Source organism: Rhinopithecus roxellana, chromosome 3, assembly GCF_007565055.1.
Source record: "Rhinopithecus roxellana isolate Shanxi Qingling chromosome 3, ASM756505v1, whole genome shotgun sequence".
Classification (NCBI taxonomy): domain Eukaryota; kingdom Metazoa; phylum Chordata; class Mammalia; order Primates; family Cercopithecidae; genus Rhinopithecus; species Rhinopithecus roxellana.
This window is the reverse complement of record NC_044551.1, coordinates 110,370,532-110,385,260: the sequence shown is the minus strand read 5'-3', so window position 1 is coordinate 110,385,260 and position 14,729 is coordinate 110,370,532. Positions and strand designations below refer to the sequence as shown.

At 37.5% G+C, this 14,729-nt stretch overlaps 1 protein-coding gene across 1 annotated transcript; it reads right to left on the bottom strand.

Moving 5' to 3' along the window:
• Window positions 1-906: 906 nt before the first annotated feature.
• Window positions 907-14,715, bottom strand: ATG12 (autophagy related 12). Its single transcript, XM_010352606.2, is given in 5 exon segments — window positions 907-4,321; window positions 5,696-5,758; window positions 10,636-10,772; window positions 14,392-14,608; window positions 14,610-14,715. Coding segments are annotated over 5 exon segments (564 nt in total). The 5' UTR covers window positions 14,697-14,715; the 3' UTR covers window positions 907-4,261.
• Between the last annotated feature and the right edge of the window lie 14 nt (window positions 14,716-14,729).

Here is a 14,729-nt window from a genome sequence, read left to right as displayed (position 1 = left end):
ATTTATTATAGCAGGGACTGTCCTTTCCCCAATGTATGTTCTTAGTGTGTCAAAAGAGTTGACTGCAAGTAAATACATGGATTTACTTCTGGGTTCTCTGTTCTGTTCCATTGGTCTGTGTCTTGCTTTTATGCTTCTATCGTGCTGTTTTGATTACTATAGCTTTGCAGTATATAATTTGAGGCCCAGTAATGCAGTGCCTCCGGCTTTGCTATTTTTGCTCAGGATGGCTTTGGCTGTTCTGGGTCTTTTGTGGTTCCATACAAATTTTAGACTTTTTTTTTTCCTATTTCAGTGAAGAATATCATTGGTATTTTGATAGCAATTGCATTGAATCTGTAGATTGTTTTGGGTAGTAAAGCTGTCAGGATTTGCTGATGGATTGAAACTGGGTTTGAAGACAGTCAAAATTCTAAGCAACTAGAGGGACAGATTTATCATTCTTGAGACAAGACTTGGGAAAAGTGGGGCAGGAAAAGGGGAAAAGTATGTTTTGTAGATGTAGATAAAAGAACTGGGAACAAATACTTGAAGGAAGCAAGGAGGCAGATTTTGGCATGTTGTAAGAAAGACAGTTATGAAACAAATAGCCATCTCAAAATGGACAGGACATCCTTTGTGTCTATCACTAGAAGTAATCAACCTAGATTCGTGTATATCAGCTACGATGACAGAAGGAACTATGGGAGTTGATTTATAAAGATTCCTCTAAAGATTTTACTCACATACATACATGTTTTATCTTTCATTAATATTAAATACAGAAACATGGGTAAACTAATATTTCTTACTTTCCATTATTTCTAAAAATTCAGTTTTAAAAAATTTGAGACTTAAATTCCAATCTAAAAAATCTGTCCTACGCCCTTTAGTCAACATGAAAGTGACTCAAGAACAGGGACTTTATAGTCTCTTATGAGCTTTATTAGTGTTATTCCAATATTTAGGACATAGTAGGCATTCAGTGTGTGAATGAAAGGTTGTATGAACAAACTGAAGTTTATACTTACGTTTCAAGGTTTTTGATATTGCCAAATTGCCCCCTAAAAGTGATATACCAACTCATATTCTGTTCAACAAAAATATGACAGAATTTCCCCACAACTCTGCTAATACCAAGATGTACGTTACTTTTATTCATGTTTATCAGCATTGTTTTTATTTGTATTTTTTGTAGCCAATAGGGTTCAAGGTGTTTCATGTTTTATTGGCCATTTTTTTTTTTTCTGAATCGAAATTTGGTATGTTTAACCTATTTTTCAGTTGGTCTTTTTTTTTTTTACCAATTGAAATGAATTCTTCACATATTTAAGACACTAAAAGCACTGTCATATGCTGCAAATATTTTCCATTACCTTCTGCTGTACAAAAATTTTATACAAAATTTCCTGTTTTTAGCTGTCATACTTTGCAAATCACAATTTCATTCACTCAATGTGTTACATTACTAATTATTTATGTATAAGGAAATGTAGTATTATGTGTGTGTGGGTACCAGATAAAAACCAGAATAACTGGGCACACGGCTCTGAGGCAGTATGCAGTAAGTGCTGTAATAGTGGTAGTTTGCTGTAAGTGTTTTTATGAAAGGGTATCTTTTCCTTGAATGATTCAGATAGCCTTTAAAAAGTTAAAATCCGAATCAGGCCTTGAAGAAGAGTTAGGATTTTAAAGGGTGAAAGTGTTAAGTAAACTGCACGAGCAGAAGTAGAAAACAGAAAACACAAGGCATCTTGAAAGAACAGTGAATAATCCAGTTTGGGTTAAATAATGTAGGGAAACAGTATTTATATAAATACGACTTGAACTGTATTCAAATACTAATATTTGCTGAACTGTTTTCTGAATAGTTTTCATTATGTGGTCTGTAGCTGGCTTCCTCCTTTGTGCCAAGAGTTTACTCAGCACATTATAATCCTTGGAAAATGAAGTAGAAACTGCATGAGATTTTTATTTTCACACTCCTTCAACACCTAAGACTTTCCCAGTTTGTGTTACAACTAAATTGGTTGACTAATGTCATATAATCTGAGGAATACACTGTACTTCTAGTAGATATTTAAGGTCCCTTTAGGATTGAAACTTATAGAAATCAGATTCCAGGAATTATCCAATCTCATTTTGATTTCAGATAAAACATTAATTTGCCTTATTCATTAAATATGGTGAATTCATTATGAAGTCTGGCATACTTTTAAAGGTGTAAGTACAAAATTGTAATATTATGCATATGCTTTGTGTGCCATGGGTCATCTATGTACAGTAAAATAAAGCATGACATTATTGACATCTATTTAGTCACAAAGAAAACTTAAAATATCACCTGAATGTTCAATTTTCCCCCCAAGTTTAATAAGACTTGAGAGTCTAAATTAAAAATAAATTGTGTTTTAGGTTCTAGTCACCCAATAACTTATCAGATCCAGGCTTAATTATTGCTCCATGTTGCAAATTTAGCACAGAATGATTCTTTGAGTAAAGATCAAGAAATAATTAAATATGATTCGAAAAAGTACAAAGTCCAGGCCCGGCAGGGTGGCTCACGCCTATAATCCCAGCACTTTGGGAGGCCAACGTGGGTGGATCACCTGAGGTCAGTCAGGAATTCGAGACCAGCCTGGCCAAAATGGTGAAAACCCGTCTCCACTAAAAATAACAAAAAATTAGGCAGGCATGGTGGCAGGCGCCTGTAATCCCAGCTACTGAGGAGGCTGAGGCAGGAGAATCACTTGAACCCGGGAGGCAGAGGTTGCAATGAGCCGAGATTGCGCCATTACAGTCCAGCCTGGGCGACAAGAGCAAAACTCCTTCTCTTAGAAAAAAATAAAAAAGTGCAAAGTCCTATATATTCTTCAGAGTTGTTAGGAAAGAAAACAAATAAGGTTAGCTGCATATTTAGCTAACCTTAGATTTAATAAACTATTAAGTTATTTAGGTCAAAAAGGATAATTAAATGGATGCTACAAATTCAACCAGTATTTTCAATTTTTGAGGTCTATCATCTGAAACCTCAGTGGCAAACATAATAAAAAAATTCAACATATTTTTATTTGTCAAATATATGAATATAATTAAATATATTCCTTCAGTAAACTGAAGTGGACAAAACTAGAGAGCACATCTTTTCCATACTCAACTTATCTAACTTTAAAATGATATTACTTGGAATTCTACTACATACCATCTTAGATCCTGTTTTGAAATTCCATTCACATTCCATTTGATTTACTAGAATGCCTTTTTTTTTTTTTTTTTTTTTGAGATGGGGTCTCACTCTGTTGCCCAGCAGGAATGCCATGGTACAATCATGACTCACTATACCCTTGAACTCCCAGGCTCAGGGGATCCTCTTGCCTCTGCAGCTTAATAATTTTTTTTTTTTAATTTCTATTTTTTTGTAGAGTTGGGGAAATTGCCTTGTTATCCAGGCTGGTCTCAAACTTGTGGCCTCACACAATCCCCACACCTCGAACTTCCAAAGTGCTGGGATTACAGGTGTAAGCCACCATGGCTGATCTGGAATGCTTTCTATAAATGACAGAATAACACCACAGTTAGGTGATTGGGACTCAAGAATCCTTAAATGATAGTACTGAAAACAGGTATATGACTTATTTGTCCAGAATTTGTATTATAATATAACCATGTGTATTGTCTAAAATTACAGTCTTTCAGTCTGTCCAACGTGCTTGCTCTCCTGGCTAGATATTAGCTAAAAATTAGCAAAAACTGCCGTTTCCCTTGTTACTCCTCAGCAAAGATGTGAAACCAAAGTGCCTAATCTTTTCTGCCTGGTGAGCTGCCCTCTACTGGACTCTTTGAGGTATTCAGCCAGCAGGTCAATGTGACTATATTTAAGAAGGTAAACAGAGGCATAAATGTAAACATTAAAAAAAAGGAACCTTTTAGTATATTAACTTTTATCACGAAAACAATTTCAGTCATTTTGAGAACTGGCAATGAAGATGCTTATACAGTCTTAGTCTCCTTTTCAACCTTGGAGGCAGATCTGCAGCAATAATAGTAACAAGTAGGAGCAATGGGTGTACTATAATGACCATCTTTTATGATGATTGGTGTATTAATACAAATCACATTTTTTTGAGTCCATTCATGCTATGGATGTTTTCTTATGCATAAACATAAACACATACTGAATAGATCACATCTGTTAAGTCTCTTGCCACAAGCAGCAAAACTTTTCAGAGCTGTCTCTTCTGTGAAAATCCATCTTATGTAGCAAGTTGGTTTTCTTTGTGGTTCATCCCCATGCCTGAGACTTGCAGTAATGTAAAACCAGTTTACCATCACTGCCAAAACACTACAAAAAAAAGGCAATAAATCAAACTCAATCTTTATTATTCTTAGATGAAACTAAGAAAATAAATGCCACATGTATCATAAATATCCACACATGTATATTAAGTTACCTATGTTACAGGCTATCTCTTTCAAAGGATGCCTGTTTCTATCAGACACATATTAATAATCCGAAGTGTTTAATAAAATCTGTCCTTTAAGCATCTTAGGCATGAATGAGCTTATGTATTTTATTTTTTTATTTTTATTTTTATTTTTTGAGACGGAGTCTCGCTCTGTCGCCCGGGCTGGAGTGCAGTGGCCGGATCTCAGCTCACTGCAAGCTCTGCCTCCCGGGTTCACGCCATTCTCCAGCCTCAGCCTCCCGAGTAGCTGGGACTACAGGCGCCGCCACCTCGCCCAGCTAGTTTTTTGTATTTTTTAGTAGAGACGGGGTTTCACCATGTTAGCCAGGATGGTCTCGATCTCCTGACCTCGTGATCCGCCCGCCTCGGCCTCCCAAAGTGCTGGGATGACAGGCTTGAGCCACCGCGCCCGGCCGAGCTTATGTATTTTAATCTTGTCCTTTCTCTACATCTCCAACCACAATGTATGTAATTTCAGCTGTTTTCTAGTAGTGGTGCTACTAGGTGTACTCTAATGACTCTTGCAATGACACTGTAAGATGTTGAACAAAGTCATTCTTACGCTGTTTTTTCAATTTCTTGTAGGCAGATTTGGATAACAAATTATAAGAACAATGCAGAAGAAATCAACCATAAAGAAAAAGCCTTACTTTCTAAGAATTACAACGATGACTTTGAAATATAATTTATTCCTTGGTTCTTCAATCACTGTATAATTTATTAAGATCTTACTATGATCAAGATGTTAGATAACAGAACAAGAAAGTCATCTTTTCTTCTATCCCAGACAATTAAGAATGGCATGATGGATGGGCATGGTGGCTCACGCCTGTAATCCCAGCACTTTGGGAGGCCAAGGTGAGTGGATCTCACAAGGTCAGTAGATCGAGACCACCCTGGCAAACATGGTGAAACCCTGTCTCTACTAAAAATAAAAAAAAAAAACAAATCAGCCAGGTGTGGTGGCACACACCTGTAGTCCCAGCTACTTGGGAGGGCAAGACAGGAGAATAGCCTGAACCCAGGAGGCGGAGGTTGCAGTGAGCCGAGATCATGCCACTGCACTCCAGCTTGGGCGACAGAGCGACACTCGGTCTCACAAAAAAAAAAAAAAAAAAAAAAAAAAAAAAAAGCATGCCATCTCTTGAAATAAAAATGTGAATTAACAATACTACACAATATACATATTATACAGATGTGCGTACTCCATTAAGAAAAAAAAGCAATAATTTTTTTTTTTTTTTTTTTACCTCATACAGAGTTCCAACTTCTTGGTCTGGGGAAGGAGCAAAGGACTGATTCACATAAATAAACTACAAGAAAGGAGAGAAAAACAGACAAGTTTAAGGGTATCCTGATTAATCTGCATTTTTCTGCATTCCAATCAGCTAGCTATTTCGTCTTGTTTTCACAACTGAAGAAAGCTTCTCTGAACTCCTAACTTTTCTAGTCCATTTAAAGAGATCTTTATGAAGATCTCATTTTACCTCCAGAGGAATAAAAATAACACAATTCTAGTTCCTAGAACAGTGGTTCCTAACTTTTTATAACTAAGAAACTTTTAAATATTTTTTACAAATAGCTTTTGAAGGGCTGGCTATTCAAGAAATTACATTATCATAAAAATATCCCCACTTACCCATAAAGAATTTCCCCTAAGAAAATTACACACACAGAGTCAAAAATCAGTATGTCTAATATTCAAGGTAGTTTGTGCACTTTCCTTGGGTAAATGTATGACATATATACTTAGGTTTTTATAAAGTCACTTACAGGCAAATGAACCAGGAAAAAAGTAACAAAATTAAAACCTTATAACCTCGCTCTTTCAAGGATTCGCTGCTCAATGTTTCAGTTTAGTCTGTTTTTACTAAAATATTTCTAGTACTTAAAAAAAGTCACAGTGTCGAAGTGCCTTCTAATAATTTTCTTTTTGGAAAACAAAACATTATATGCAGGTAACAAATTTAGCTTTCCTTTAATATCCAAATTTGGGACTAAAATGTCCTGGATTAAACTTAGTATTAAAAAAAAAAGTATCAGAATAGTTGGTTGACAGACACTATTTTGATCACCAACCATGAACAATCAATATTGCTCGCATCTCTCCTAGCCAATGTAGTGTGGTGATTAAGTGTACAGGCTCTAATAAGACACATCTGGGTTTGCAACCTGGCTTTAAATACAAATAATCTCTCATCCTCTTTATTTGTAAGATATGGAAAATAATAGTAACTATACCTCTTGGGTCTGTTGGGAAAGACAAAATGAGATAATGCACTAACTATCAGTGCCTGGTGTATGTACTCAAGAGTTGTTATTGTTAAATTATCTTTAAATAGTTCATGCTGAAATATCAATTCGTGGTTACGGCTGAGTAGAGTTCTGGCACAAAAATTTCAGAACTGTAACAGAAAACAATGTGCATTTTAATGTGAATTTTTTGTAATATAAATAAAATTTGTGTTCAGTGCCTGACAATTTATGAGCAAATCCAGATTTTACTCTTGTACGTTATAAATGAGGGGAAGGGCTCTCAATAACAGCTTAGTTTATCAGTGTCAATGATGTGCTGAGAATTGTACATGGAACTATGAAGATTAATGTGACCTCTTCCCTCAGTGAGCTTATAATCTATCTATAGGACAGGCAGACACACATGAATAAATATGGGTGAGAAAAGTACATCTAATGAAGTATGTAGCACACAGAAATGTACACTAGTCTAGCCTAGCAAAAGGGTCAGGGACGGCTTTGTGGGAAATAAGCAGGATTTAACCAGGTGAAGAAAGTAGTAATTAGGACTTCGTAGGCAAAGGAGACAAAGAGTAAGATGGTGTTGTGTTCACAGAAAACAGCAGACTAGATGAAGCGGAGAACCAACCGAAGGAATTCAATGTGATTTTTTTAACAGGTGTTAATTGGAAATTTTAAAAAGCAATTCAGTTCGTTTAAGAGATAAAGCGCTATATAAGTAACAGGTTAACATCATCAATTCCACTGTAGAAACGCTAAGTGGCTTATAATTTGTTCCTTTAAAGTAGATGTAGTTACTCCAGGTTTGTGAAAGTAAAATTCCATGGAAATATTATTTCCAAACTACAAGAACTTGGGCAGACAAAATTAGTTTTATTAATTACTTTGCCTTTAAATCAGCTTTTCTTTTTACCTTTAAATCAGCAGTCTTTAAATTGATGTCTCTAGTTATTCTGGTTATAAAGCTCTCTGCCTAGTAGATTCCTCATGGATTCATTGGAATAGCATTTTCTGCTAATAGTTTGTGCCCCGATTAGGTCAGTTATGCAGGATATGAAAGCCTTATTTCACTTTCTCCTTAAGTATCTTTGCTGTCAAAGTCTGATGACAGCCTAATTTTCTAAGTCATGCCTTCTTTCCTAACCCCTACATTTCCAAATGATTTCAAGTCCAGTAATTTTAACAGAATGCATCCTGGTGTTCATTATTCTGGGTTGATACTCTCAGGTACTTGGGATGTTTTTTCAATATGTATTTTGAAATCTCTTAAATGACATTTTTACAGTATTTTTTCTGTTCCCTTGCTCTGTTTTTTTTCTTCACAGACTTGTCCAAAGGCTGACTCACTTTTAAATTTTTTTCATCTATTTTTCTTAACCCATTATCCGTTGTTTACGTTCCTCCTACTTTAGTCTCCATTTCTGAAATAATTTCCTTTTATTTCTAATTCTTTTCCTGAGCTCTGTCACTTCATTTCTTAGTTTTACTAATGCTGATGATTGTTTTTCTTTCATGTCTTATACCATCTTCTTGTTTTTAGCTCGTTTTGAAACACAAGGTTCCAGTTTTCGACTTGTCTTATAGGCATATTTTTCTGGCTTGATTTCATCGTCTCTAGGGATGTTGTTCTTTTCCGCATCTCTTTTTTCTTGTAACACGGAATTTGACCTTGTTATTGTTTTTATGTGAAATTACTTTTCCTCAATTTTTAGAATGAGGTGAATTAGGGTAGTTTTTCTAACTTCACAGAGCTCCCCGTTTTTTGTATACTGTTCAAAACGATGGAGGCCTGCTTTGAGCTTTCTAAGTTCTGTTCCCCTCCATTTTGATCTGGTCTTTCTCTTTCCTTCCTTTCTCACGTCCCTACCCTTTTCAATTTTCCTTTCACTTCCCAAAATTTCTCCTCAGTATGGGGTCCTGGAGCCCTCCTGGGTCTATTTGAGATTGCTTGAGCCCTTCAAGTCCTCCTTAGTGCAAATACATTGTTATCATGTGCTACAGGAGAGGGCAAAACTCCTCTCAGTCAGCTTCTATTCTCAAATTGGCTCACTTTGCTTCTCAGTCAGGATCTATTAGCGCTTTTGAGGTTCTTCTTGTCTCAGTGCTGTCAGATGCCAAGCCTGTTTCTTACTGCTTCTTTTAGCACAGATGCTGACACCATGCAGGTCCTGTGGTTGCTGGTGGTTTGCCCCCACCAACATGTGTTTCGGGGCTCATGAGGATATCTTATCACCTAGTTTTGTTACAAATACTAATCATGGGTTTTTGGTTTTGCTATCTAGTTGACTAAGTTTTGTGAGAATTCAGAGAGATTCACGCATGCCTTCTGATACCACTATCTTCCCAGAATGCCTAGCATTACTTTTTTTCCTTTAACATCCATTTTGCTAGATAAAACTCAGAAGATATCAGTTTTAGTTTAATCTAGGAAAATGACAAAATAAGTTTTTATGTTTCCTATTGCTTAAATGGGAAAGGATAATCATATTCACTACAGAGGCTTTAATTTAACCTTTATGAAATTGTTTACATAGGGTAGAATGGTTGAATGATGGCAATTTTATGTGGTTCAACCTACTATGTATTGGTATCAATCCAGTCCTTTCAGGTTACTGAACGAATATAGGCAATACAAAATTTCAAGACTCTTAACAGAGAACACAGTATCATTTCATCTTTTTTAAATCCCCATGTATTTCAAACTGATGCATTAGTCAGTACATTTATTTTTACCAACTCTTCATGTTGCGTCTTTAGTAAATACATAGCCTCTGCTCATTTCTCTCAAATGTATGTCCTCATTCCCCTGACTTTTCCATTTAGCTTCACCTTTGTGAGAGCACTTGCAGCCAAACTCTTAGGTCAGAGTCAGTTTTTTGCTCCTCCCTGACAAAGAGAAATTCCAACATGTGCTGCTTCAATGATAGTTCACTTGCTTTCCCCATGCACACGCCTGTGTTCAGAAGCAAGTATTTCCCCCAGCGCCCCCACACAAAAATTCCTGATTTTATTTAAAAAATGCATAGCGATTCTTCAACTACCTAGTCACTCATGCTATCTGAGTTAATACTATCCAAGATTGTGATCTATTTGCAGATAAAGGTGTCTGATAAATATATAAATTGTATATATAAAAAACAATATGCCAAATACATGTAGACATTTAAATTTCTGTAGTCAAATGCCAAGTTAAAATGCAGTGGCATTTAAAGAATTAACCTTTACTACAACTGCCCCTGTGAAGTGCTTAATGTGTACTGTAACATGAAATATTTCTTAGTTCTTTCACAATATATGGCAAAGATACATTGCTTACCTCGAGAAAAACAGGAAAAAAGTAACTGCTATCAAAACAAATTGAAAAAAATCCAAAACTTTTGTAGTAATGTACAGATACTGTAATGCTCTACGATAGATTTTTCTGCACGGGTATTCAGTGACTTTCTGAGGAAAACAATACAGGAGGCAATAAATACATAAATAAACTGGTTCACATTGTAAATCTAAAACATTTCATTTCAGAATTCCCCAGAGAATCCTTTGATAAACTACATAAACTCCACTAACAAGAGATAAGGCAGGGCACAGTGGCACACTCATGTAATTCTAGCACTTCTGAGGTGGCCCCGTCTCTACTAAAAACACAAAAATTAGCCAGGCATGGTGGTGCACTCCTGTAATCCTGTACTCGGGTGGCTGAGGCAGGAGAATCGCTTGAACCAGGAGAAGGTTGCAGTGAGTCACCGCACTCCAGCCTGGGCAACAGAGCGAGACTGTCTCAAAGAAAATGAATAAATAAAAATAAAGGGATAAAAGGGCATAACAAAAGCAACATATGTGGCTCCATATGCATTTCTATAAACAACAGTTAATTCATTGTTGCCTAGGAACTACTGCAAATTTTTGTAGGAAAACGTCACCATTGGTTTCATACCAACTGTTCTGAGGCCACAAGTTTAAGAAACTTTTTGATGAAGTCAATGAGTCCTTGGATGGTTCGGGTTCGCTCTACTGCCCACTTCTTTGTTTTCATAATAGGAGTATCTCCCACAGCCTTTAGCAAAATGTCAACTGTAAAACAATAAAATTTACTGACAATTACATGGAAACATCTAAAGAGAATGGAATATAAAAGACTTAGAAATCAGAAATATTTAATCTACATCCGTCTTATGTATTTATGATACTGAAGATATGTGAGAGATATAAAAATGTCAGATTCTTTTCCATAATTTTTTTCTTGATCCTACGAAGTTCTCCCAACAGGACTAATTTTTAAAATGCATTTTATCTTAATAGGCAATTCCGAAGAGAAGAAATACAAATGATCAATACAAAAACAATATTTAAGTTCACAAAAAGCAAAGTAAAATAATGTCATGTCCCTTTTCACCCACCAAACTACTTAAAATTAGAATAATTACCAGTGTAGATGATACCACTTTTGAGAATGTAAAATGGTACACTCTTTGTGGAATGCAATATGGTAATACAGATCCCAATAAAGGTATACTTTGATTCAACAGTACTTCTAGGAATCTAGCCTAAGAAAATATGAGATGTGTAAAAATTCACTTAAAAAGATTTCACCTCCATTTAAGCATTTATTTTTATATGACACACTGGTAAACCTAAATATCCAAAGGGTATTTGGAGGTGACTGATTAACTGGAATGTAGTAAACAGCATACACTTTAAACTGCCTGAGGTTCAAATCCTGGCTCTGCCATTTGCTGGGTATATATGTGGATATTTAATCTCTCCAACAGCATGTATAATATCTCAAATGCATTAAAAACCATCAAAAACACACTCACATAAATATGGAATAATATGCACCAAAACGTTATTTCTCATTAGTGACATGTAGGCAATGGTTACTTGGTTTTACTTATGCTTTTTGTAACTACCAAATTTTCTGTAATAAACTTTTCAATAAAGGAAAGCAGTAAGTTATTAACAATAATAGAAAAACCAAAGGCCAAAAAGAAGTTGCAGAAAGAGAAATCTTAAGGTTTCAATGATCCAAAACACAGATATGCAAACCCAAACCCTATGAATCTCTCTCTTGAAAAAAGTTATTTGCTAAAAAACAACAAACAAACAAACATCTGGCCAGGTGCGGTGGCTCACGCCAGTAATCTCAGCACTTTGGGAGGTCAAGGAAGGAGGATCACTTGAGGTCAGGAGTTCAAGAGGGCCCAGTCCCCTTCCAACCTCTTGTTCAAGACTAGCCTGGCCAACATGGTGAAACCCCGTCCCTACTAAAAATACAAAAAATTAGCCAGGGGTGGTGGTGCATGCCTGTAATCGCAGCTACTTGGGAAGCTGAGACAGGGGAATCGCTTGAACCCGGGATGCGGTGGTTGCAGTGAGCCGAGATGCGCCACTGCACTCCAGCCTGGGTAACACACTGAGACATCCTCTCAAAAAAAAAAAAAAAAAAAAAAAAAAACACACATCTGCAGTCAAAAAGCAAGACACAATTGAAAGCAAAATAGTGGATTGCTGCCCCCTAAAGTTAACTCTATTCTACTACACCCTTCTTGCTCCATTCTTTTGGTATTAAATGCTGGGGCCGAAAGATCAGAAGTCAATTTATTCAAGTTTACCCCTGGAATGAAGGCATCTAGAACACATGATGCATGCACATTTTATCTTCCTACTAAAGAACTAATTATCCTAGGCCCAGTTATCTCGGGAATAGGAATGTATTTGGAGATAACATGGGATTTTAGTTATCCTATCTTTCATACCTCTCTTCACTGCTCCCTCAATCCCCTGGGGCTATCAGTAAATCGATTAACGCAATTAAACATTTCCAGAAAGTGAAGCAGAAAATATCATGAGTTATGCTACCTAAGGAAGAAGTGTTAGACAGTGAGAAACTAGAGACGGAAAATAATTTAATTACAGTTGCCCTCTCTTTTTAATTTTAAAGGTGATTTGCCTGTAGTTTTGAACCCCGGATAGACATTAGAATCAACTAGGAAAACACTTACTCCCCAGGTAACCTAACATACCGCCAGTGCCAAAACCTTGGTCTGTTTCAACAATCTTTCTTCTGTAGATTAAAACAAAGGCTGAGGATACAAAACAGTTAAGCTGCTTTCATCAGATTATCCTCAACAAATGATGACAACCTCAAGGTAGGAATAATTAGAAATAGGTTAGGAATAGAAAGTTTTATATTGGAGAGGCAAACTCAAATGCTAACAAGAGCCAGAAAATAAAAATCTGATCCTTAAATGACAGTTCAATTTGCAAAAAATACTGTTCAGACCAAGAAAATATGCCCTCGGGCAATATTTAGATTGTAAGCCACTGTTTTTTTTTTTGCTTCTGTTTTACACAGCTATCATCAGGGTGAAGTAATAAGCTTTTGACTAAGACTGTTAGACCTTAAAACGAATCTCGGAAAGTCCGCTCTTGCCTATGTATATTGGAAGAAAAAATGGAACAAAAAACTGTAAAACCTGCGGAATTCTTTTTTAGCGGCTATCCATGGAAATAATCACAGTGCATCACGTGGAAATGGGAGTCTGACTTAAAGGGGGAGGGGGGCAGTCTTGGGAGAGAATGCACAGTAGCAGAAGTTGAAGAAAAGGCAATGAGACCAATGTCTTTTTTTGGGGGGGGTGGAGTTCGCTCTTGTTGTCTAGGCTGGAGTGCAATGGCGCCACCTCCGCTCACTGCCACCTCCGCTGCGCCGGCTCAAGCGACTCTCCTGCTTCAGCCTCCCGAGTAGCTGGGATTACAGGCGCGCGCCACCACGCCCAGCTAATTTTTATATTTTTAGTAGAGACAGAGTCTCACCATGTTGGCCAGGCTGGTCTCGAACTCTTGACCTCAGGTGATCCACCCGCCTCGGCCTCCCAAAGTGCTGGGATTACAGGCCTGAGCCACCGCGCCCAGCCAGAGACCACTGTCATCTTAAGACTGAACGCGGAAAACTTAGTCTAAGGACAAAATCAGCCTCTCTGAATCGAGGATGCTTATATGCTGCTTTTCTCATAGGCAACTGTAACTCTACAGAGTGCTTCAGAACACGTAACCTTGGCAATCTCTTTTACAAAGGAAAAATCTCAAACAATAAAGGGCTGAGGATAGCTGGTTCAAGCAATGAAGTAACTCAAAAAGCTTCCCAAATGTGTTTCTCAAAAAGGTAACATCTATGCCTTTAGCTTTCCCTTAGCAGTCTTCATTTTGGGTTAAGAATTTGGTTTTTGGTTTAAGGAGCGAATTCACAACCATCTGGGAGGGGGAAAAAACCACAAAAGCGAGTAAGTCAGAAGGCGTGAATTCTAATCCAGGCTTTGCCAGTGACCATCCCTACCACCGTAACACATTATTAAAATAAATAGCTCTTGTGTTAAGTACCTGGAATTACCGAGAACCCCCACTCAGCTCCCTCCCTCCTTCAAAGAGCTCGCAGTCTGGCCAACTCAAAGAATACAATATAAAAAGGGGTGTGGCAGCCAAGTATCAGGACCTACACCGACAGACAGAGATAGTATTTTGACACTCAACTCAAAAGCCTTAAAAATCAAAAAGTACACTTCTTCTGATGTCTGGTCAAAATGCAGGTCTAGGACGGGAGCTCCTCTAAATTTTGCTTCTTTACTGGTCGCCACCCCCAGTCGCATGCCATCTGAACCTCCCGCCTCTGCCCGGAAATAAATTCAGTTACTTTTTTTCTTGGTGTCACCAGCAGGTTCCTCTGTTCCCGGGGAAACTGCAGCGGAAGACGGGGGCTCCGGGGTGGTTGTTTCTGGGGAGACCTCCGTAAGTCCTTCCCCTCCAGCAGCACTTGAGGGAGGAAGCTGCAACATACACTGCGGCTCCTCCGCCATCTTGCTTGGAGAGACTGGAGAGCGGAAGTAGCGATTGAGCGCGTGCAGCGGGTGTGGTTTTTCTCCAGAGAGCGTCGCAAAGGAGGCGCCGGAGTAGGGGAACCCAATTCCACAGTGAAACTTGGTGTTCCTGGCTAGTCATTCAAATCGAAGCTGTGGCAGACTTCTGAACGTT